The following is a 26,078-nucleotide window of genomic DNA, read 5'->3' on the forward strand; positions in this document are numbered from 1 at the left end:
AGCCAAATGTTGAAACTTGTTTTTTCCTTCCCTTCCGCAGAATTCAGGAATTGAAAAAGCCTTTCTTTTTGATGTAGTCAGTAAAATCTATATTGCCACAGACAGTTCACCTGTAGATATGCAGTCATATGAGCTATGCTGTGATATGATAGATGTGGTGATTGATGTCTCCTGCATTTATGGGTAAGCAAAATAATAGAGCATTTATAGTACTTGATCAATTTCTGTACCTTGAAACAAAACTGATCACAGCTGATAATTGTATATTGGGAGGGGAAAATATAGCATTCTGGCAATTTTGCTAGATTTGCAGTTTATTGTACATGATTTGGGAATGTTCTCCGGTCGTCACTGTATTTGGAATGATGCATCACAGAACGATGTTGTTTAGCCCCTTTGTCAGTTTTGGTTCTAAGAAATACCCGTTTTAATCCCTGTCCTTTTCCAATAGTCCAGTATATGTTTCCCTTTTAATTATCACCCACTTCCATTTTAAACCTTTTTGAATCTGTGTTCACTTTCTTTTTCCGATACATTACAGATACGTACAACAGTTTTCTATTTATTAAAAAAAGTCTTTTCACTTTTCCAGTTCATTTTCCAACTATATTAAGTCTATGGCATCTGGTTACCTACTTTTCTGTTTGGTAACAGTTCTTCATTCACCAGCTAACATGTTCATAATTGGGAGTATATTTATCAGATTTTTGCATATGTGTATGTTTGTAGGCAAAGAACACCAGGTTCTCTAATTGATTCATGTAACTGAGGTCCCACATTTGTTGTGATATTTTATTAATCATCTTCATACCCTTTCAGATGCTTGTGTTTTTTCCTAATTTGTAGTGCCCAGAATTGGATATGAAATTCAGCTAGAGCGGAATGAAAATACCAGCATAACGTTTAATTGATAGAACTATTAACCCAAGGTGCGGACTGAAAAAAATCAAGTCCCAGCAGTTCAAAACCCACCATGGCAACCCGGGGAATTAAATTCAGTTAATGAGTTAATCTGGAATGTTAAAACTGTAACCATAAAAGTAGCCATGAAACTACAGAATTATTCACAGGCAGATGGAAATCTACTGTTCTTGTTAAAGCTCTCTCCCTAGCAACTGAGCCAGATAAGAGGTGAAAAGTTTTTATTTAAACCAGGAAACCATTGTAATTATAATGCACTACAAAAACTGAGTGATTTAAACAGATTTATTCTTTTTTAAAAGGGAAATGGTGCTCAATAGAATGGAAATACATGCTGTGCTTTTAGGAATGGACAGGGATTGAGAATGCTGGTATGAATAAATTGACTGTTGTGGTTAACTGAAATGTGCTAGTAGAGTTGCATCAAACAGCTCACCAACATCATTTTGAGGGCAGTTGGGAATGGGTAATTAATATGACATTCATATATATAATAAATAAATAAATATGCTTAATGATCTTTTTGCACTACTAACTCCATTTGGGGCCAAGAATTAGTTTTTTTTAATAGCCTTATCAACCAAGTTGATAACAAATCAAGGATTTGTGTGTTAATCCTTGATTTTATTCTTATTCTGTGCTTATTGTTTAAATTTAAAATAGCATGCAGTTGGAACTACTTGCATAAGGGGATGTGGTCAGTTTTCTGATATGTATGTGTTCATATGTAAAAGTATATGCGAAGCTGTGCATATTCTGCCACCTAGTGACTGAAACTAAATACTACTCCATCATCTTTGACAGTCCTTTGGATACCTTCTGCTTTTGTGGGCTAATGGGTAGCTGGTGGGGTCTGCAGAATCTGCCAGTAGTGAGGCAGGTGGTGCTCAGTGGTGAGGCAGGTGGTGCTTGATGGGACAGTTTGGGATATAGTATCATTCTGTCCTGAGAAATGGATTTGAATTTCTCAATGCTCTGCTAAATATTGCTGTTTCATTTTGATTAGTCGTGTATGGGAGATTTCCACAAATTCATGGGAGATTTCCACAAATTCATGGGAGATTTGGTAGTTTTGCGAGTAGGCCTCAAACATCCTTGAATCTTTTCCTTCAGTGTGTCTGTTTAAAAGTTTGCTGTCAGTCATGCGAATGATTTGGCCTGCCTACTGGAACTGTGTATAATTTTGATTTCTGCCTGAGATGTTGACCTGGACAAGGACACTGACGTTAGTGGATTTTGTGCAGACAGTGTTGGTCATGTTCTCTAATGCTTTGAAAGGCCTGCTGCAACTAGACCATTTCCTGGAAGCACACATGAGTTTTGAAATCGGGTACCTGACAGGGCATTAGGTTTGTTCTGGGTTTGAGGTTTATAACTTAGATATTACTTAATTAGACACAAACTGCTGGAGTAATTCAGTGGGTCAGGCAGCAACTCTGGAGAAAATGGACAAACTGATGTTTTGTGTCGGGACCCTTCTTCTTGGATATACTTTACCTGTGTGTGCAGAAGGCTGTGATTGATTGATGAGCAGAACCTGGTCCTAGGGTATCTAGGTAATATTCCAGTGATTCGCTGTATAATGCCAATGATTTGATGTGTATTTTCTGTTTAGTTATGCATTTGTCAATAAGATCCATGTTGCCCAATCCCATTCTTTAGTAATGGGAATTGTATATTCAGTATAACATGAAAGTAAATTTATGCTAAATTATGTTGGTTACAGACTTAAAGAAGATGGCACTGGAAGTGCATACGATAAAGAATCTATGGCAATTATCAAACTCAATAACACAACAGTTCTCTACCTTAAAGAAGTGACGAGGTTTCTTGCTCTTGTATGCATTCTGAGAGAAGAAAGCTTTGAGAGGAAAGGTAATATAAAATAAGATTTTAAATATTGAAGAATAAATGCAAACTTTTCTCTCTCTAAAATTTGTACAGATCTATTGATTGATTCTATTTAGCTTTCAAAGACTTGGTTATGCTTATTGTGAGCTTCTACTTTCAGGTTTATATTCATCTTTCCTAATTTAATTTAATGGCATTTGTTGGTTTTCCTTTAACGTTTTGTGCCAACACTCCTTAGTTTGAGTAAGATTGCATGTTTTGAAGTAAATTTATTCAAATGCAAATGCCTGGTTCCTGACTGTTGATATTTTTGGATGTCAGATCATGCTGAACATAATTCTATCGTCACTGTACTACTATTGTGACTGAATTTTCATTTTCTTTTGCTTGAATCATTTAGAAATACCAGCTTAAGATAAATGGCATGATGAATGCCTTCTGCAGTGATTTGTTGTTTATCAAATCTGTCCTTAATCACCTTAGCTTTCACACTTTGTACTTGTTTGATGAAAGTAACTTTCTTATATAATTTGAATTTCTTCATAACTTTCATTTTATACTGACAAAGCCCCACTGAGGAAAAATTGCTGCTCATTAGCACTAGATGTTGGCAGAGTTGCTGTGCTCATTTTTTAGGTGCCGGAGCTGTCAAACAGGGGCGCCATTTCAGGTTTTGCTGGGGGGGGGGGGGGGGGGCAAGGCAAGCTAGTCTCCCACTAGGGTCAAACAAGATTACAGCCTATCACTACATCCCAGTGTATAACTTGTACAATAAAACATATAATACGTTAATAATATGATAAAATATTGCACGGTTGCACTCACTTATTATCATGAAATATAATTATCAAGCAAGTAAAGAAAAAGACGGTAATCATGTATTTTACCAATTTACAAGTAATTACCTACTTACCAAATGCCACCAATGAGAAGTTTCACAATAATTTCCACAAAGGGTCAGGCGTAATATGTGTTTGAGGTCTGAAGCAACTTGTCCTGATGTCTTCTGCTGATCTGTGGTACCGGAGCCATGATGTGACGTACGGCTCAGGATTCCACAGAACCAGAGGAGGTCCGTGTAGCTTAACAAACATAAGTGTTGATACATGATTTATGAGAATTCTTGAGCGTGTTAGTGTTATTATCAAGTTCATGTGACTGAATCCCTTCTCACACTCAGCAGTACTAATAAGAATAACTTGTGAACAGCTCAGTAATGGGCGTAAATCCTGGGAGATGCGGTGTCCATGATCCTCCACATAATCTCTGAAGGCATTTATTACAGAGGAAGAAGAAAGCTTAAACCTCTTACAGAGAGATGATATTGCAGCTTCTCCATAATTAGGTGGTATTTCAGCAGGCCAACAGCATTTATCAAGGACACACAATTCATTTAGCCGGGATTTATATATACCATGAGGTTCAGAAGAATGAGAACCTTTCAAGGATGTTGTCGTGAACATACGGTGCTGCAAATTGTTTATGCCTAGTAAGAAACTGTTGATAATTAATGGAGACGATTTTGTTGTTGCTTGTTGAGGTAATTTCTCCAAACTTCCCCTTTTCAACTGATCTTATGCTCTGTTGGATCAGTTTGCATAAACAATTGTAGTAGTGCGTTTCTGTAAACACCCTGACAGTAAACCAAGTTCATGCAACATGTCATGCATTAGAGCTAAATCCAAGAGAAACTGTTCTGAAGAGAGTTGTCAATAGACCTTCATAGGTTTTTCTGTCACTCCCAGATCTTGTTTCATCCTTTATTGCTTTTTCAAAATGAAGACACAGTGCTTCATAATTTTGTCACACTGCTGAAACTGTTCGAAATGAGCTAGCTACCCACCTGGTGCCCAGAACATGGCCTATTTTGCAAATCTGTTGTTCTAGTTGAGAGGCACATTCGGTTCTTTTTGATTTAGAGGTGATCTACTGTAACAAAGTACAATTTGTCCATAAATGATTGAAAATGATTAATTCCATAAACTTCGCTCACCGAATCACCTACTGCAAGTTCTAATCTGTGATTAAGACAGTGCCAAATTATCACATCAGGGTAATGTTCCTTGAGAATTGTAGCAACACCAGATTTGACACCAAGCATTACGATCGCCCCATCACTAGCAAATGCTACAAGGTTCTGTTTCAAGTTAGAGTCATCAAACGCATGGTTACTGAGACAGTTCAATAGATGCTTAGCAACAGTTGCAGCTTTCTGATCAGGCAGTTCAATTAGATCTAGAAACATAAAATGGGGGTCACCTTCATTATCACTTTCACATTTCAAATAAACTATTAGGGTGGTCTTGCTGCTCAGGTGTGTTGTTTCATCAATGAGAACAGAAATTTTGCCATTTATCTGCTTAATATGCTGGCAAATTTTCTTTTTCATGTTAATGGCTATGTGGTTAATGATCTCTGTAGCACTAGTGTGGGAATGCAGTCCAATTCCAATGTCAATACCATTTTTGTTTTGACGTTCCAGTAAGTCAAAGTGATCAGAGTATGGTCTGTCATTCTGAGCTAAATAATATGCAGAACGAAAAATTGAACAATAGACAATAGATAGACAATAGACAATAGGTGCAGGAGTAGGCCATTCAGCCCTTCGAGCCAGCACCGCCATTCAATGCGATCATGGCTGATCACTCTCAATCAGTACCCCGTTCCTGCCTTCTCCCCATACCCCCTCACTCCGCTATCCTTAAGAGCTCTATCCAGCTCTCTCTTGAAAGCATCCAACGAACTGGCCTCCACTGCCTTCTGAGGCAGAGAATTCCACACCTTCACCACCCTCTGACTGAAAAAGTTCTTCCTCATCTCCGTTCTAAATGGCCTACCCCTTATTCTCAAACTGTGGCCCCTTGTTCTGGACTCCCCCAACATTGGGAACATGTTATCTGCCTCTAATGTGTCCAATCCCCTAATTATCTTATATGTTTCAATAAGATCCCCCCTCATCCTTCTAAATTCCAGTGTATACAAGCCCAATCGCTCCAGCCTTTCAACATACGACAGTCCCGCCATTCCGGGAATTAACCTAGTGAACCTACGCTGCACGCCCTCCATAGCAAGAATATCCTTCCTCAAATTTGGAGACCAAAACTGCACACAGTACTCCAGGTGCGGTCTCACCAGGGCCCGGTACAACTGTAGAAGGACCTCTTTGCTCCTATACTCAACTCCTCTTGTTACGAAGGCCAACATTCCATTGGCTTTCTTCACTGCCTGCTGAACCTGCATGCTTCCTTTCATTGACTGATGCACTAGGACACCCAGATCTCGTTGAACTCCCCCTCCTCCTAACTTGACACCATTCAGATAATAATCTGCCTTTCTATTCTTACTTCCAAAGTGAATAACCTCACACTTACCTACATTAAACTGCATCTGCCATGTATCCGCCCACTCACACAACCTGTCCAAGTCACCCTGCAGCGTTATTGCATCTTCCTCACAATTCACACTACCCCCCAACTTAGTATCATCTGCAAATTTGCTAATGGTACTTTTAATCCCTTCGTCTAAGTCATTAATGTATATCGTAAATAGCTGGGGTCCCAGCACCGAACCTTGCGGTACCCCACTGGTCACTGCCTGCCATTCCGAAAGGGACCCATTTATCCCCACTCTTTGCTTTCTGTCTGTCAACCAATTTTCTATCCATGTCAGTACCCTACCCCCAATACCATGTGCCCTAATTTTGCCCACTAATCTCCTTTAGATGCGACGCATTCACAGTGTCACGTAATTTTCCAAGAGCATCTTCACTAGCTTTATTTTCAACAGGTAGAGCAGTATTGTGAGCGTTTGATTGTTTGTGATCAACAATTTTTTTTCTGAGAGACTTCAAGCGTGTACTTTGATCGACTCCATAATAGGATATTTGGTACATTTGCCATTCATTTGATAGTCTCAAACCCTCAGAAGTGAAAAGTGTCAGATTGCTTATGTTTGCACATACTTTACACCCATGTTTATCATTCTTGAAGTCTAACCAGGGATAAGTCTCTTTCTTCTTCCACATTTCTTCAGTCAGAAGAACACCTGAACAGGGATACAAGTATGACTTCGAAACATCATTACTTTCAGAACTACATTTGGACCCGGTTAGAAAATTTGAACTCGAAGCCGGCGAAACACAGCTTTTGTCACTTTTACTATTATCAGTCTCTTGTACATTATTCTTGTTACATTCCTCAGCTTGTTTACGAAAGAAAGAAGTTAACGTTGTTTGCCAAGAAGCCATAGGGTTGGTAGTGAGAAAAATTAACTTTAGTATTAGAGAGTAATCTACGGAGTGGCAAGGACTACCACAGATGTAGCCTTACTAATGCGACTGACTCAGTGCAGACAGCAGGGCCCGCAATGCTTCGCAGTGTTGCTAAGCTGCAGTTATAAAAATCACAGAATTTACTGAAATAAAGCAAATAAGTTTTTTTGCATTTTAGCCACCTAAATTGGAACCAACTCAACCAAGTAATCAAGTATGAAAAAAGAACGTCTAATGAACTATTGCTAAGGCCACGAATATCGCAGAATATTAGTATCAAAAGCGGTAGGTTGGCATCTCTGCCTCGCACTGTTTCTCTCGCTGAAATGTTTGGACAGGGAGTGTACTTGTCGATACAATATCCTCATGTGGGGTATTACATGGTTAGTAGACCAAAACAAATCCTGTTTAGTTTTTAAATATATAAGAAGGTTGAATCTTTACATAAATTATTATCTTATCCACCCTAACCTTCGCTTCCGTAAAATCCCCTTTATTTAATAAGCAGCCGCTGTTAAATTCCCAGCTAGTTAAAATTCCCCGCTGTTTATTCTGGCTTATTCAATTTTGGTTCACGGAGTGGTGCTCATAGGAAATATTTTCAAAATAGGATTTGTTATAAAATTTGCATTTCTTATGATGACAAACAACAACAAACTTTGTTCATAAGCAAAGTATGAAAGTTCAAATGATGCCAGGTGGTGTTAAAATTGCATTGATCCTGAGGGCATAAATCACCTAACGGCTCTGAAACGCTAAAAATTTCCCTTATTATAATATTACCTGTCCGATTGGGTGTTTCCAGCATTTTGTTACATTTTAATTTCATATTTCCAGCATCTTAGCTTTTAATGCATTTCAATCTCAAATTTGAATCGGTGTACAAAAAATTAAAAAGTCACAAAGCACGGCAGCTCCTCCTTTTGTGTACCCCCCTGCGCCCCCACAGCAATTCCCCCCACGCCAGGTCCTCCATTGTCCTCTACGCTCTCGTCGACCGGGGGCGCCGTGGTCCCATCGTCGTGAGGCTTCACCCGCTGCCGCCGCCGAGGCCTCGCCACTGTCGACGTCCCACTTCTCGCCCCTGTGGTGCGGACCCGGGCCCCAGCTGTGGGCTCCGTCGGCTGCTTCGCCCGACCCGGGCTTCTACCCGTGAGGCCCCGGCCGGGCCCCGACTTGGGCTTCTACGCGGCGATCCAGGAGGCATCGAGACCGCGGTGTCGCAATAAAGGCTTCCCGTCACGTTTGCAGTCCACAGCCGTGGCCCGTCAGGAAGTTATGTGCCAGCAGAAACTGCAGATGCTGATTTACACCGAAGATAGACACAGAATGCTGGAGTAACTCAGCGGGATCTCTGGAGCGAAGGAATGGGTGATGTTTCGGATTGAGACCTTTCTTCAGACCAGAGGTGCCGGAGCTGGTGAGGTCCAGCAGCACTGCATCCCTGGATGTTCGGCAAACTGGCAATTGAAAGGTGTTATTTGGGAAGAAAAGAGCGTCATTACTGTACCTGGGCAAACACTGATGTCTTTGGCTGAGGTAGATAAGGGGCAACAAGTAGATGAAAAGTACACCTTTTTGTCAGTATTTTATCATGAATTTTGAATAGATTTGTGCAATTCAATAATTTAACCATAATAAATTAATAATTCTTATGTTCAAAAAATTGCTAACAAGGTGACATCAAAGGACCAGTTACTCTTGATGGTGGCAAGGATTCTTCATTGTGAACATGCCCTGTGGAATTTGGGAAATGGGCACAGTGCAAATATGTGTTTGGAATAGTAAGCCCTTTGCTATGAAAATAAGAAATTCCCAGTTTGACTGCAGGATAAATATATAATTGTTTAATGAACATTTCTCTTGTGCAGTCATAACAGTGTAAAGAATACTGCAAATAATTAATATTTATTATTTAGTGGTTTAATTGTGAAGGATATTGTCTGTATTTCGGAATTGAAGTAGTGCTGCTCTCTCTTTCAGGTTTGATAGACTACAATTTCCATTGTTTCCGTAAAGCCATCCATGAGGTATTTGAGGTTGGAGTAAGTGCTCATAGACCAAGCAGCCACCAAGTGAATATGCAGAACATGAAGACAGTAACTCACAATGGCACACCCAGAGCTGCTGTGTAGCCCAACCAAAGGATGACTGTGCCAATCTTCCTGTGATCCATGTTTGCTGACACAGCAGTAAACTGAAATGAAGCAGAGCACATCAGGACTTGCATTAAGGACTCTCTTGATGAGAAGAACATTGTGTACTGAACTTTTGTGGATTAACGCTAAGCAATTCTGTAAGCTGTATCTGTACACCGGGAGGTCTAGCTGTGTCAGTACAGTGGTGGCTTTGCAACGTACCAAACCCACAATCATGCCAGAATAATATTTCCATTGGATTAGCCTTTTGATCTGATCTGTACTATTGTACAGATGGAATAAAATAACATCCTTCACATGGCCTAAATATTTCTACAACTCTCGAATTATTGTTATAAATGCTCCTCCCTCTATTCCACCCCTCCCACAACTTATTTTCTCCCATTGCCCCCTATCTGAAGGCTTTGGTTTGTGGACCCAAGGTGAAAGTTAAAATAATTGGAAGTAGCAGCACACATACTACGACAATGTTAATAAAACCACAATCACCTGACCGATTATAGTTTTGTGAGGGGTTTATACATGGTCACAAGAGGATACTGTCTGCGTTGTTTACTGTTTAGAGTGATTCTAAATGTGTGCGTGAGTGCTGGCACTAACATCATTTCTTCAGTGCATTGCAGATTGCAGTTTCTTCCCTCCCCCCCACCCCTCATTTCACTTGAATATCACTTTCACTGCAAATGCCAAAAATGCACAATATAAATATAGAGAAATTTGGATTTAATTAAAATAAATGGAGGCTTGAGTGAAGTAAAATGGAAATACTGAACCTGCTGTGTGGTTTTGTGTAGTAATTGTCAGCATTCTGCAAATTGTATTGCAGCTGCCCTGATTTTGTGTCAGAAACTTGTCACAAGCTTATTTAATTTTGATCCAGTTCTTTTTATGCGTGGTATAGAACCGTTGCATACACACCAGTAACAAGGTGAATTGAGTGTGAAGCTTATCTTTGTTTTATTGAATAATGTTTCATTCAAAATGCTGCCAATAATGACCACATGCATTGGTGGTCATTAATGGATTTCTTCATTGATTAATAAGACAAAGTGAATTGAGATATTGTTTTAATAAAAGGAAACCACTCTGGCATGAAAATATGGCCAGTTGGCCAGTCAAGTAATAAAGGTGAAAGAGGGAGATATTGCAATTAAGTAATAACCAGCATGTGTTTTAATGATACTATACAGCCGACTTTTACAACAATATTGAATATATTGCAAATCCCCTTGTTATTACTACTTGTTCTGTGTTTCACACTTCCTAAAAATGCCTGTATGTTTGTATGCATTAACAGTGTGAATAGACTGATACCAACATGCTGCGGGTAATTCTTGAGTGTACTGTGATGGTGACTTGCTTCAGTATTCACTTAAACTCTTCATATTCCTCATCTGGTAACGTGATGCCTTTCTATTTATAGCTTTCTTTCACAAAACTGTTTTAAACTTGGGCTGTCAATAAATCTGTAACTGGCATTATGCGTTTTGTACTCTTTATAGAATCCTGAATCTTTGTGGTACTATTCTAACATTTTAAGTGAATGAGATGCAAGAATCTGTACAACTAAGTTTATTTCATTTAACAAGGGTCCTCTAATTGGTTGGTCTACAAGCTATTGTAAATTTAAGCAGAAGCTGGACACAATGCTGGAGTAACTCAGTGGGTCAAGCAACATCTCAGGAGGAAAGAAATAGGTGATATTTCGGGTCGGAACCCTTCCTCGGACTGGTTTTAGCAGTCTGAGGATGGGTTCCACCCAGATTGTCACCTATTACTTTTCTCCAGATATGCTACCTGACCTGCTGAGTTACTCCAGCATTTTGTGTATCTTTGGTATAAGCAGCATCTGTAGTTCCTTTCTGTAAATTTGGGCATGTGTTTGAATTTTCCAGATCCAAAACTGGGTTACATTCCCATGATCAAAACTGCTTGCTCCTATATTGTGCTAAATAAAATCAGTCAGATTGACCAATTTATATTAAAATATTTTACAATTGAAGCTACACATGAAGCAGAACGGAACAGGTATAAATTTGATTGCTGGTATCTCAATGGTAATCAAAAATGCGTGAGAAACTGCTCAAAAGTTTCACTTTGATGAAAAGCTAATACTGAAGCAGTTTGGAGAGTGCAGCTTTGTATGTTGGTCTAAACCATAGAGTATACCTAGAAATGCTAGGTATTCAACCACTTAAAGTCTTCAAGCTAATCTAAAGTAGTTTCATTTCCCTTGTAATTTGATCTAATAATGGTTGGATTGATTACCTGTTGGTATTTTCCTGCAGGAGGGGTAAATTCATTGGGAGGTGCGTTCAACCCTAACTATTGAAGCACACCCAGAGTCTGATTACCTGTGGACGAGTCCTTGATATTGGTCACTTGCTTTCCTTGTTCAAAGGTGATGAGTAAAAACGGGGACAGAGATGGAAGATTGTTTTAACTGCTTATGTGTTGATATCTTGTACCAAAATGGAGCCTGCTTGCCAACTATCAGCTTCTTTAAAATACGCTGTTTTAATCCTTCATCAAGCTGATTGTTTATTGCAAAGCTGCTGTTATGGCCGTTGTAATTTTGTTCCAAGGTTCATTATTGTGTAATGAGAGACTATATATACACATGGCCTACTGGATCCTTGTATTGCCTACACAAAGGAGTTGAACATTCTGATGTCAGAATGTGTGCGAGAATAAATCTGTAATTTTTCATCACCAGCGTTGCTTTGTTTTCTTTCCCCTTCCCCCAGTGAGGCAGTCTATTGTTCCTACTCTTAATAAAATAAAAGTACGCAAACGTGTTTAAAATCAGAATTTATTTTGGGAAAAGAATACTTCAGAAGCAGGTAATTGAGATTGCAGGACAATTCTAAGGCTTTCAGTCCCTTTCAAACATGAGAACAGTGCAGGTAGTATATGTATTAATTAAGCACTGAATTGTCTCAATGTTTGTCATCTTAAATACTGTTTTACAGATAAAATGTTCTTGTGCTTTTTGACAGGGAATACAAATATTGATAAAATCCTAAAAGGAACAAAATTCTTTACTTGATAGTAGTATTGGAATTGGTTCAATCAAATCCACAAACATCATTAGACCTGGTGACATCGGAGAGCTGTGTGTAATTCATATTGTTGACGATGACACAAAATAATTGTCGTATGTATTCTCTATTCTTTGTTAATAAGCATTGTTCAACAAATGACCTATCAAAATCCAGAATATTGGGACCAGAGGTAAAAGAATCTAATGTCTTCAAAATAAAGTGATATACAGTGCCTTCCATAATGTTTGGGACAAAGACCCATCATTTATTTATTTGCCTCTGTACTTCACAATTTGAGATTTGTAATAGAAAAAATCACATGTGGTTAAAGTGCATATTGTCAGATTTATTAAAAATACATTTTGGTTTCACCATGTAGAAATTACAGCTGTGTTTATACATAGGCCCCCCATTTCAGGGCATCATAATGCTTGGGACATATGGCGTCACAGGTCTTTGTCATTGCTCGTATGTGTTTAATTGCCTCCTTAATGGAGGTATAAGAGAGCTCTCAGCACCCAGTCTTTCTGCCAGTCTTTCCATCACCTTTGGAAACTTTTATTGCCGTTTATCAACATGAGGACCAAAGCTGTGCCGATGAAAGTCAAAGAAGCCATTATGAGACTGAGAAACAAGAATAAAACTGTTAAGAGACATCAGCCAAACCTTAGGCTTACCAAAATCAAGTGTTTGGAACATCATTAAGAAGAAAGAGCACTGGTGAGCTTACTAATTGCAAAGGGACTGGCAGGCCAAGGAAGACCTCCACAGCTGATGACAGAAGAATTCTCTCTACAACTTAGAAAAATCTCCAAACACCTGTCCGACAGATCAGAAACACTCTTCAGGAGTTAAGTGTGGATTTGTCAATGATCACTGTCCGCAGAAGACTTCATGAACAGCAATACAGAGGCTACACTGTAAGATGCAAACCACTGGTTAGCTGCCAAAATAGGATGGCCAGGTTACAGTTTGCCAAGAAGTACTTAAGAGAGCAACCACAGTCTTGGAAAAAAGGTCTTGTGGACAGATGAGACAAAGATTAACATATCAGAGTGATGGCAAGAGCAAAGTATGGAGGGGAGAAGGAACTACCCAAGATCCAAAGCATACCACCTCATCTGAGAAACACGGTGGTGGGGGTGTTATGGCCTGGGCATGTATGGCTGCTGAAGGTATTGGCTCACTTATCTTCATTACTGATACAACTGCTGATGGCAGTAGCATAATGGATTCTGAAGTGTATAGACACATCCTATCTGCTCAAGTTCAAACAAATGCCTCAAAACTCATTGACCAGTGGTTAATTCTACAGCAAGACAATGATCCTAAACATACTGCTAAGGCAACAAAGGAGGGGGGTTGAGGAGGGTTGAGGACGAGGACCGTGTATAAACACTTGTAATTTCTACATGGTGAAACCAAAATGTATAAACTGGCCTTTATTAAAGTCTGACAATGTGCACTTTAACCACTTGATTTTTTTCTATTACAAATCTCAAATTGTGGAGGTCAGAGGGAAATAAATAAATGATGGGTCTTTGGCCCAAATATTATGGAGGGCACTAAGTCACTGATCGTTTTGATTAGTAGGTGACACGTTTTTTGTTTTGAAGTTGAGATTTTAATTTACAGTACAGTTTCAAATTTGAATCTTAAGTTGATATCTTTTTTTTACCTGTCAAGTTACAACTGGTTTAGGAAGTATCAAAAGGAAGATTAGTTAGAAGTCTGTCCCTTTTAATCCTGTTCATATCTACCTAAAAAATTATCTATATATGTTTACATGGGAATTTCTTTGGTGCTTGACTTGTTTTAATGTAAACAATGTAGAAGAGTTTCTAGAGCCAAAGCCAAAGTGCTGGAGGAACTCAACATGTTGAGCCACATCTGCATCTGGTTGAAACTCTTCATCAGGACTGAGCAGGGTCTCGACCCAAAGCTTTGACAATTTCTTTTCCTTCTGCAGATGCCTGGGAACTGATGCATGTGACTTATTGACAGCCTGTACTTAAATTTTTCTTTGACATTTGCCATCTAGAGGATTTATGGGAACACAAGTTAACTTTTGCAGTACACAAGTTAACTTTTGCAGTACACAAGTTAACTTTTGCATTTTTTGATCAAAATACCATGATTAAATCTCTTCTCTTGAAATTGGATTGTGAAATCTTTCAAATGATCTGAGCTACGCTTAAAAACAAAACTACTTGCAGTAATGTCTTTGCTTTTGGGCCTGCACCAGCAGAGGGGGCAGGATGTACATAACAGTATAAATGTGTGGTGCTGTGTTGAGAACATGGAGCTTTGGATGCTTTTCAATCAGAGAAATATTTGAGTCTAAAATAAAGTTTTAAGCTTTCTTTATTGCTGGGATCCAGCAAAATGTCTAGTCTTGTGTCCAGCATCATCAACTTAACTTTTCAGAAACTTACTGAGCTAAAGAATTGCGCTCACTTTGACAAAAGGTCCAGACCCGAAACGTCACCTATCCATGTTCTCCCAGGATGCTGCCCGACCTGCTGAGTTATTCCAGCACTTTTTTTGAGCTAAAGTCTCCAATACTTTTCTCTTGTTGTCCATCTTGTCTATGCTTTTTTTGGGGCATCTTTGATGTAAAACTATTTTAACTACAAATAGAAAACAATTCTGATATAATCAAATTGCAAAAAGGTTTTAATAGAAAGAAAATTAATATTTCACCTACAGTTGTACAATCAAATAAGTGGGTGAGCAACAAGAATTACAGGTAAACATTTTGTCAAACTTATTTTTAGTTTCCCACGCCTGCTTCCTCCATTTGTCTGCATCTGCAAATGTACTTTCAAACCAACTATATACTGGAACCTGATAGGTTCAAACCATGAAATAGGATAGACCCACTCTTAATATAAATTACCCTTTTGGGGGTGGGGAGAGGGAGAAAAAGAAATTAAACTTTGGAAAGGTAAATGTTTCTGGATATTGATACACTTTTCTATTGATGCCAAGTATTTAATTATAATTCTTTGGTAATTATAATTGGAGGCCTGAGGAACCGCAGATGCTGGAATCCTGAGCAAAATGAAGAGTGACTCAGTGGGTCAGACAGCTTCTAGAGGGTATGGATAGGTGATGTTTCGAGTCAAGACCTTGCTTCAGACTGACTGGCAAGTTGATATGGGGTAAATTTATATAACTTGCCAGCTTTTTGTTTCAATCTGTCTTGGATTGAAAGTTGTTGGTATCAGTTACATTGATTATCTGGAAAGTTAGGCCCAATGATTATACCACTGGAATTAAAGGATGAAATTTCAAATGACCTCATTCACATTTGAGTGTTTTGAACAACCCTTACAGAATTGTGAAAATGGTGTGGCAGGCTCTTGTAAAAGTTTCACGATCTTTAGCTCATTTCTTTGAGAAGGTGGATGTGCCATTGTCTATAGAGCCTGCTGTAAATATTATTCTATAGCCACCAATTTCAAAATATTCAACTAGATGAAACTGAACCAGACTTAGTGTCACAGTTGACCTCATGATGAGCTTCGGATTGTAAATAATGTTGTGGCTGATAGTGCCTGTTTCCTCGTCTGCAGCACCTGACTCAGTCATTGCATTGGTGCATCTACTGCTGAGAACTTCATTCTTTCCTGCAAACATCGCCTAAAGTCTATTATGGTGCATATTTGGTTGACCCCTCCTACCTCTCATTTCACTTTGTTTAACTTGAGATCACTTTTTGTTTTTAAACTGTCTGCTTGTATGCCAACTTGTATCAAGTCCTATTTGCGATCAATCCCCTGTTTATTCACTATTGAGTAGTGCATCAGTTATAACATTCATGGTCTCTGCCATGCTTATCTTCGGCCAGCGAGTTATCTTCGTCTCTTCATTCCTGAAAATATTTTTTTCACCATTAGCAACCATGCCTACAGCTGCCTAAGTTTTGGAATTGCCTTCCCAAACCCATCTGCCTCTCTCCCCCTTTAAAGTTACTCTAAAAATATATCACTTTGACTGAACCCTTGTGTGACTTGGTGCCACATAAAGACTCCGAGTGATAGATCTTTTTAACTTGGCTGTGAAGTATCATGAGAAATTCTCCTTTATTTAAAGTTCTCTCAATGTTTTTTTTGGTTGAATAAATTAATTAGAACATTTATAGGCTGGAATTGCATTGGGCTTTGAAAGAATAGTTTAATTATGATGAGCTTCAAAATACTTTATTTTAGTGTGGGAAATTTCCTTTCCAACATATCGTCCTTTCAGCACCTGCATCCTCCCTTGTCAATTCTAATTCCACTGCTATTACAAATTGAATATTTTTTTGCAATCGGAATGCGAAATCTTAATGGTAAACCAGTGGCTTTGGCTAAGACATCCCTGTTGGATTGCAACCTTGTCGTGGTCGGGGAGCTTGTGTGCCTCAGTGACCCCTAGAGTTATGCCAGCAGGAGATTCGTCTCCTGTTAGGGTTTCCCATGCTGGACAGGACGAAGGGTAGAGACGAGACGAAGAGCGATCCACTGGTCCTCCAGGTTGGGGGTTGAGCACAGGGCTAACAACCCCGCCTCGTAAAACGAATATGTTACAGAAACAACAACTGAGGGAATCAACACTACTGGGCGTGACGGACTTCCAGGGCTATCGACAGACGCTAGGATGAATGTCAATGGTGAAAGCCGAAAGGAAGCCACTGGCATGAAGGTGGAAGTTACCAGACAGCATCCCAAGAATAGCTCTGCACTGGACACCAGAAGGGAAAAGGAAAAGAGGGAGACCCAAAACCACATGGCGTCGAACTGTAGAGGAGGAAATGAAAACTATTGAATTGACCTGGGGTAGTGTCCAGAAACTAGCCAAGAACAGACAGGAGTGGAGAACCTTCGTTGTTGCCTTACATGCCAGGAGGCATAATGGACAGTAAGCAATTTGGCTAAGACCAGCTGAAGAATTGCAGTACTTTCTGGGGAATGTCAGTTTTTTGGCTTTAAACTATCAGTCTTTTTTCTTAAAAGTTAATTAAGTGTAACTTAATTATAGAAAGGATGTGATAGCTTTGGAGAGGGTGCAGAGGAGATTCACCAGGATGCTGCCAGGGATGAAGGGCCTCGGCTATGAGGAGAGACTGAGCAGACTGGGGTTGTTTTCCCTGGAGCAGAGAAGGCTGAGAGGGGACATGATCGAGGTGTACAAGATCATGAGGGGCATAGATAAGGTAGATGGCGGGGAACTTCTTCCACCGGTGGAAGGTTCAACAACGAGGGGGACATAGATACAGGGTAAGGGGAGGGAGGTTTCGGGGGGATGTGAGAAAGAACTTTTTCACCCAGAGGGTGGTTGGAGTCTGGAACTCACTGCCTGGGGTGGTGGTGGAGGCGGGAACACTCGCAATGTTTAAGAGGCATTTGGATGGGCACTTGAAATGCTACAACATTCAGGGCTACGGTCCAAATGCGGGAAAATGGGATTAAAATTAGACTGGTAACGGGCGGCGCGGACACGATGGGCCGAAGGGCCTCTTTCTGTGCTGTAGGACTCTATGACTCTATGACTCTTATTCAAGACCCATCCAAAGCACTTTGAAATATTTTCTACTCCTGTGCAAAAAAAGCCCAAGGTGCGAACTCAACTGTTCACTTTTTCAGACTACCTAATAAACAAATTAATTATACAGCTTTGAATTATTCAGTTAGATATTCAGGTCATCGACCTGAAATGTTGGATTTTTCTCTCTCCATGGATGCTGTCTGACATGCCCATGTTCTTAATGTTTTTTAAAATTTTAGAATTTCACAATCAACAGTATTTGGATGTTTGTATTATTTTGACAAAGGCACGTGAGCAGCGCAGTGGTAGAGCTGCTGTCTTATCGCGGCAGAGACCCAGATTTGGGTTGCTGTCTGTGTGGAGTTTGCATGGTCTCTCTATGACCCTGTGAGTTTCCTCTGGGTGCTCCGGTTTCCTCCCACATCCCAAAGACATGTGGGTTTGTAGGTTAACTGGCCGCTGTAAATTGCCTCAAGTGTGTAGGGAGTGGACGAGAAAGTGGGATAACATCAAACCAGTGTGAACGGGTGACCGCTCATCAGCGTGGACTCGATGGGCCAAAGGGCCTGTTTCCATGCTGTATCTCTAAATTGAAAAATATTGTTTTAATTTGAAACATTTCATAATTGACAGAATCCAAAAATTTATGATCAGGTGTGAATGAAGATGAGAAAGAAAACAATAGGTACAATCAGATATGCACATAATGAGGGCAAAGCTTGTTACCAAACCATCCACAGGAGTGTGCAGGAAGGAACTGCAGGTGCTGGTTATTCGACGAAGATAGACACAAAATGTTGGAGCAACTCAGAGGGATAAGCAGCATCTCTGGAGAGAGGAAATGGGTGACGTTTCAGGTCGAGACCTTTCTTCAGACTGAGGGGCAGGGGAGAGGGAGTCTCAAGGTAGCTGGGAGAGAGGGTGTTGCAGAACTCTTGTTTAATTAGATAAATTTGCACTCTTTCATCTGCTGGATGCTCAATTTGTAGAAACCTCCTTGCTTTGGTTTCATTTATGGGAATTGTCAGCAGGTGGCAGGCTTGATCAGCAGATCCTCGTAAATGACCAGTTCATAATTGCAAGGTGTTGGTAAATGATTTATGTAGTTTAAGTTAACTCTTATTCGATATGCCTGAATAACTATTGCAGTTCTCTTGGAGAAGATTCATATAAAATTTGTTGCTTTTTGCTGCAAAGTGAAATTCTTGTCTCAAAATCCTGAACTGAATATTTGCTTGAAATAATTTTGCTGAAATATGTTCACAACTATATTGATTTTAATGCTCTCAACAGCGATGTCAGTTTAATAAAAACAACCATTAATGAAAATGACCAAATAAGTAAAATTATTAAAATAACATTGAAATTCTTGTAAGTTTTTTACAGCAGAGTATTGGTTGAATCTGAGTGATTACAACATATAAAAAACAGTGGCCCTTAAGTCACAAACAAAATGTAATTAGTAAAGAAAGCAACATGAAGAATGTTGATTAATGAAATAAATTTTTCATAATTTGCTCCCAGCGTGATTTTCTACTGAAATCTAAACATCTCCTGACTGACATCGACGTTCTACTCAGCCTATTACTGCAGTACTTCATAAAGATTAAAAAACAATTTATGCCAAAAAAATATTAGGCAGTCCCTCAGGTCTCATTAAACTGGTGACATGACATTAGAAGGCAGCTTCCGTAAGTGATGTTCAAGCAGCTCTTTTGCAGCTGATCTGCAGGAAGCCACTTTGACTGGGCACACCTTACGTTTGTTGGGGCTGTTTTCTATCGTTGATGCTAATTTGTTTTAATTGCTTTGAAATGATGTGGACAGTCTGAGACCATCAGGCAAAGCAATTCTGAAAAGGTCAAGTTCATTTGCTGATCCATTAAACATTTTATTTCTTTATGCTTTGCATTTAAATGCCTAGAAGCGGCATTTCTTGACAGAATAAGAGTGTGTCATCTTGAGCAGTTGGCATATGAAAAGCCAGTGTGAGAAATGATACTTCAGATTTGTCAAGGAATGCAGTTCCTGAGCATATAAACATTTTCCAAATCAATAGCAATTTAATATTTACAAGATGGTTTGAGAACATTTGAAATGGGCAAAAGCATACAGTGGTCAGCCCATGTGTGCTGTGGAGAACAGACAGTTTATGGGAGACTAAATTTTTGTCGACACTTTTTGTGCTATGTTTAGTAACTTATTAACTTTATTTATATGCTGTAACTGTAATTCTTTTTGTGCACAACCCGCAGGCATTGCCACTTTCATTTCACTGCACATCGAGTATGTGTATGTGACAAATAAATTTGACTTGACTTGACTTGACTTGATCTGCACTGACATCCTTAAACTGAACAGGAGATAGAGAAGCATATTAATAGGATCAGAAAAAAGGCTGTGGTAAATGAAGAAATGGATTGGTAAATGACAGATCAGAAAGTGATTTTCAATCAAATATTATAATATTATAGAACTAAAGTGGGAATAGGTGGTTAAAGAAGAACGTTTAAAAATGTGAGAGGTTTAGAACAGGGCAATTTGGGAATCAAGTTTGTAACTTTGACCAAGTGCAGTAGGCTTATCATTCACGAAAGAACAGTTTAGAAAGAATCTCGAGAACTTCCCTTATCTTGGTTATCTCAGGATGGTCTCTTCGTCAGTGTAGTGAACACAATGTAGAGCAATCATGTCTTTCATTGACGTTTTTTTTTTCTCTTTGAAGCTTCCTGTATCAGTGAATAACCGAACTATAGGAAAGCATCAGATGGTATTGTTCTCCAAGTCTTATGTATAGGTTTCAGCACCTCAAATTGGAGGCGAGTATAATCTTGTCCCAGGTTATAATCCAGCAGGTTGCTACCAGAAGTATGAACATGTGCAGAACCTAACCAGCCACACACATACTACCACTGGAGAGGGAGGTGAGTGACTCGTTCTTTTACTGTCAACTCTTTCCACCACTCACAGTGGGCAAGAAAGAATGATGAATACCGTCAATTTAAGAAACGTGACATTTGCAGAGCAAAGCATCTGCTTGCTGCTTCACCCACCTTCCACCACGAAAGAATTGAGGCTGCAGCATGCACCATCTTTAATGTTCATTTGAGCATCTTCCAAAGCTGCATCCTCTACCACTTAAGGGAACAAACATTCAGCTGTCAGGGTGCAAACCATCTCCAAGTCCCTTGCTGCACCACTTTACAAACATATCGCCTGTTTCATCACTGGGTCAGTCTTAGAGCTCTCTGTCCAACATTATTGTAGAGTGCTTCATGGTGAGGAGAGCAACATTTTTTGCAGTGTGTTTACGGAGTCACAGATGGGCAATGACTGATGATCTTCACAAAAATACACCCATCCTGTGAATGACTCTGCTTAGAAAATGTCTTGTCACCCATCACCCAATCAGGCCCTGCTCTGATTTGTCTATCTGAGTGCTGGGTAATCATTTCAAAGGATAATGGGCCCTTGAGTTAAGTACTGAGGGATCTGAAGAAGGGTCTCGACCCGAAACGTCACCCATTCCTTCTCTCCTGAGATGATGCCTGACCTGCTGAGTTACTCCAGCATTTTGTGAATAAATACCTTCGATTTGTAACAGCATCTGCAGTTATTTTCTTACAAGTACTGAGGGGTAATCGGTGCCTGTGAAACTACATCCTAGTTCTTATTAAAATCTTGGGCAGAGGAGAGGCAAGGTTAGAAAATAGCTAAAGAAACATGTTAGAAACGTGGGACCTTCACACCTAACAAATCAGATTTGTCATTCATTTGAATTATCCCACTGATGAAATATTTGCAAGAGCAGTTCTATAAATTACTTCAAATAATTTGGCAAAGAAGAGCTAGGACTACCAGTACCTTCATTTGAAGGAGGTGGGAGGCACCTTGCACACCTCTTCAATTGAGCTTCTGCACCTCTGATTAATGTTGGTTGCTTTCCCAAGGTACTTCCATGTGAACAGCGATTAACATTTTGATTTGTTGCAGAAAAGAATATTTTACAAAGCATCAAATTCAATATTCCATTAAGTAAACAAATTGAAAATATCAGGGAAAAAGAACGATACATATTATCTATTTAAGTAAGATTAATCTTCTAAAATATGCTTGTTTCTTCAGTTAACTATGTTTCATAGACCAAGCATTAAATCAGGTCACTAGGCAGCTACTTAAGGCCAGTTTTGGACATATGTTGCAGTCATCTCCCCATGCAACCATATTCACAGCCCACATTACTCTTTCCATGGGTTCAATGAAAAATCACTTGAGATTATCATATAATTTAGCAAATGTCATTTTTTCTCTTTTTGAAGCAAATATGCTGAGATGTAGCGCATATATCATGTATGCCATCTAGATGTTATATTAGGGAGAGCAGACTCACACTGAGTAATACTGCAGAATGTTTATTTTATTTTAAAAAGCACTTGGAATTCAGAGAACCGAAAGTGCAATGAAATTGCGTCTAATTCCAGATCTCAGCATTGCTACCTATTTCTTGTGAATGGGTCTTAAAACAATAAGTTTAAGCTTGAACTATTGCAAAACTAATTCAAAAAGTTAAATAAATAATGGAAGTTTATAATAATGTGGCAATAATTTTAAGTTCCCATGGTCAATTTTTGTTTTAATTATTTAAGTAAAAGAAGTTTAGTTGAAATGTTGCATGGGAATAAGAGCTACAGATAGTGACTTTGGTTTAACATTCAGAAGGTATATTGTTCGACAACTCTGCACTCGCTGTCTGCTGAATAGAATTGTCAGTCTAGAGTGCCCAACCTACCTATTTCCAGTGGGTGAAAAACAGGTGGCAAGGTTGGAAACCCACTTAACACAGGGCCAATTTGTTTTATTTACCCATTCATGGAACAGAGGTGTAGAGGGAAAGGCAGCCAATTAGTAATAGCCTTTGGAAAACCAGCTTCTGAACCTCTGTATCATGAAGACACACCAAGAGTTGGTACTGAGTTCCAGGATTTTGACCCAACACCAACTGAGGAATGACAATATATCCAAATCAGGATGCTGTGTTACTTTAAGTATAAGTCTCAGGTCTGCCTATGTGCCTGTTCTTTTTCTATCTTCTAGATGGTGAAATCATGTGGGCTGCTTTGTCCAGGTTGTTGTTGAGCCTCTCTTTGCTGCAACTATATTAGGGTCCAGCCAAATGTACAGCACTTGGAAACACAAAAGGTGCCAGAATCTGGAGCAAAATGCAAGCTGCTGGAGGAAATCAGCAGATCAGGCAGCATCAATGAAGGGAAAGGAAGGGTAGAGGCCATAAATAGAGACCGCAAAGGTCTGCACTCTATGGAATCACCATCGGGCAGGTTGGGACAAGTGTAGCTGGGGCAGCCACAACGTTGGCTGTTGTGAGCAAGTTGGGCCGAAGGGCCTGTTTCTACAATGTAGCACTCTGACTCTATCTGATGAGAAAGGAATGTAAAGTGTGGGACCAAATAAGGAAGGGATATGAATTTAGAAGAAAATCATCTTCCGCCTGGGTAGTCTGCAATGTGATGGTATGAATGTTGAATTCTCCAATTTTGGAACCTGCTTTTCCTCTGTCCCTTTCTTTCTTCTGATCTACCCAGGCCCCCTCATACACACCCTTAGTTCTAATCCCCCACAACCGACCAGCCCCTTATCACCCCATTTCTTTCCCTTTCCTTGCCTATTCCATTTGCCCATAACCACACATTCTTCCCACTGGGTCCCGTATCCCCTCCTTTCACTGTTTCTATCTACATACCACACCTCCTTTATTAGGTTTCACTCTCCACCTTCCTTTCTTATTAGACTCCATATCTGCAGCCCTGTACAATCTCCATTTATCACCTCCCCTCCCCTCCCATCTGTCACATCTCCACCATTCCCTCAGCCGCCTGACTCTTCTATTAAACAACCACTCCTCTCCTGGATCCACCTTTTGCCCCTTTTTGCCACAATCTTCACATTCCGCTCCTTGCACTGGCTCTCCTCCCTCTACTCATTCAGTCCAGATGAAGGGTCTCGACCTGAAACGTTGACTGTCCATTTCTCTCCGCGGGTGCTGTCTGATCCACTGAGTTCTTCCAGCAGCTTATTTATCGACAGCATTTGATCACACGCGCCAGACTTGTGTCTTGTAGAGGGCATAAATACTTTGCCAATTGAGAAGGTGAATCACTCATCACAATATAACTGGACTCTGGCTTCCTCACAGAACAGTATTCATTGAAAATATTGTAAATCTGGAATATTGCCAGGAGGTAGTTGTTTCTTAACAGATTGTGGAGTGAATTGGATTGATTGAAGTCTGGCTTCAGTGATGGTGGAGGAAGCACACCTGTATCATTGACCTCACATTTCTGGCTGAAGGCAGTTGTAAATGGTTGAGCATTGTCTGTGTATTCATGTGTTGTGTATTCAGCATATATTCCCAAAACACTCCCATCGTACAAATTGTTTAATTGTCTATTGCCATTCTTGTCTGGAAGTTATAATTATGCTAGTCCGTAATATGTTGCATTTGAGATTAGGAATACTCAGGAATGACACATTAGCATGCATGTGGTGCAGCTTCACTGGGATGATTCTCATTTTTAGATTCACCCATGCTGTTGCTAGCATGCTCTTCAGCATTCCTCTTTGCACCAAGTTTTGCCCTTAGATCTGCAGGTAATTTCCGAGCAAGGCACGTGAAGTTGTGGATTTTAGGATGAAAATAGACACAAAATGCTGGAGTAACTCAGCGGGTCAGGTAGCATCTCTGGAGAAAAAGAATAGGTGACGTTTCAGATCAGAACCCTTCTTGAGACTGAAAGTAGAGGTGGGGGGGAAGAAATAAATTGGAGGGGAGAAAAGACCAGAACAAATCAAGGCAGGCAAAAGATGACCTCGGGACTATCTGGAATACAGTCCTGCTGCTGCTGCCCTACAGTCCGCAGGGGATTAACACATTAAAGGAGCTGCTGTAGATATAATCAACAGCTTCAAGCTTCTTTAAGATTTTTTTAGATTTAGAGATACAGCGTGGAAACAGGCCCACCGAGTCCGCGCCGCCCAGCGATCCCCGCACATTAACACTATCCTACACACACTAGGGACAATTTTTACATTTACCCAGTCAATTAACCTACATACCTGTACATCTTTGGCTTTCATATCACCAGCAACCTAACCTGGTTCCTTCACACTGACGTGGCGACCAAGATTCTTCTTAGGCATTTGAAATAATTTGGCATGTCCAAGAGACTTTTGGAAAAAAGATGCTCCATAGGAAGAATTTCGATGAGATGCATCTCAGCCAGGTATGGCAACTGTTGTGCTCTTGATTGGCTGAACCTGCAGAGAGTGGTGAACACAGCAAGCCATGACAGGCTTGTCACTTCCTCCATCCCAGTCCATCTTCAGGAAGGCTGGACGTATCGTCAAGGCTCTGGCTATTCTCATTTTGCTCTTCTATCTCCTGGGAGAAAATTCAGGAGCAAGGAAGCCCAGGCATCCAGACATAAGGACAGTTTCTTCCCCATGTTTATTGGTCTCGTGAACCTGTCACCTCTTTCATACTCGCTTTCTGGATACACTCTTGACTTTTTTTTTTGCAACGATACGGGCCAAAACGGCAGATTGGCATCACTAAAAAATCAAACATTATTTTGTTTTCTGGCTATGTGGCAAATATGTTTGTTAACCATGCATACCAGGATCTTTGGCTGTACGGAGAAAGTACTGCTCTTAACTCTACTTCATTCCGTTTTTCTACAATGTAGTTTTTTTTTGTTGCATTACTTCAGATTACACTCAAATCTTTCCACTATCCTGCTGTTTTGCATTTGCCATCATATATATCGTAGTACTTATTATAGTTATTGTTTACTCGATGAGTTTCATGCAAACTATAAATTTTATTGCACCCTGGTGTATATGCAACAGACTAATCTGAATTAGAATCTGTTACAGGAATCTGTGATGTCTGACAAAGCCTGTTCTTTTACTAATCTACTGGAACAAGATATGAAGATTGGTTTCAACCAGAAACGTCACCTATTCTTTTTTCTGCTGAGCCGCTGTTACTTTTGCAATTTGTGTCTATTATAGAACAATCTATCCTAGTTTAGCCTGATATCCCAGATGCCAGGTATAAGAGAACTCTCAGCACCTAGTCTTTCCTCCAATCTTTCCATCACCTTTGGAAACTTGTATTGCTGTTTATCAACATGAGGACCAAAGCTGTGCCAATGAAAGTCAAAGAAGCCATTGTGAGACTGAAAAACAAGAATAAAACTGTTAGAGACATCAGCCAAATGTTAG

The 26,078-nt window shown here is 39.8% G+C and overlaps 1 protein-coding gene across 1 annotated transcript in view; it reads left to right on the plus strand.

The window, feature by feature from the left end:
- Nucleotides 1-11,944, plus strand: part of rragca (Ras-related GTP binding Ca) — a 34,084-nt gene extending 22,140 nt beyond the window's left edge. Inside the window, exons 4-6 of the mRNA XM_078422945.1 lie at nucleotides 41-183; nucleotides 2,648-2,796; nucleotides 9,026-11,944. Coding sequence (XP_078279071.1) covers nucleotides 41-183; nucleotides 2,648-2,796; nucleotides 9,026-9,177 — 444 coding nt within the window. The 3' untranslated portion in view covers nucleotides 9,178-11,944. The remainder of the gene's footprint in view (nucleotides 1-40; nucleotides 184-2,647; nucleotides 2,797-9,025) is intronic.
- The last annotated feature ends 14,134 nt before the right edge of the window (nucleotides 11,945-26,078 follow it).

This window comes from Rhinoraja longicauda, chromosome 27, assembly GCF_053455715.1.
Source record: "Rhinoraja longicauda isolate Sanriku21f chromosome 27, sRhiLon1.1, whole genome shotgun sequence".
In the NCBI taxonomy this organism is placed as follows: domain Eukaryota; kingdom Metazoa; phylum Chordata; class Chondrichthyes; order Rajiformes; family Arhynchobatidae; genus Rhinoraja; species Rhinoraja longicauda.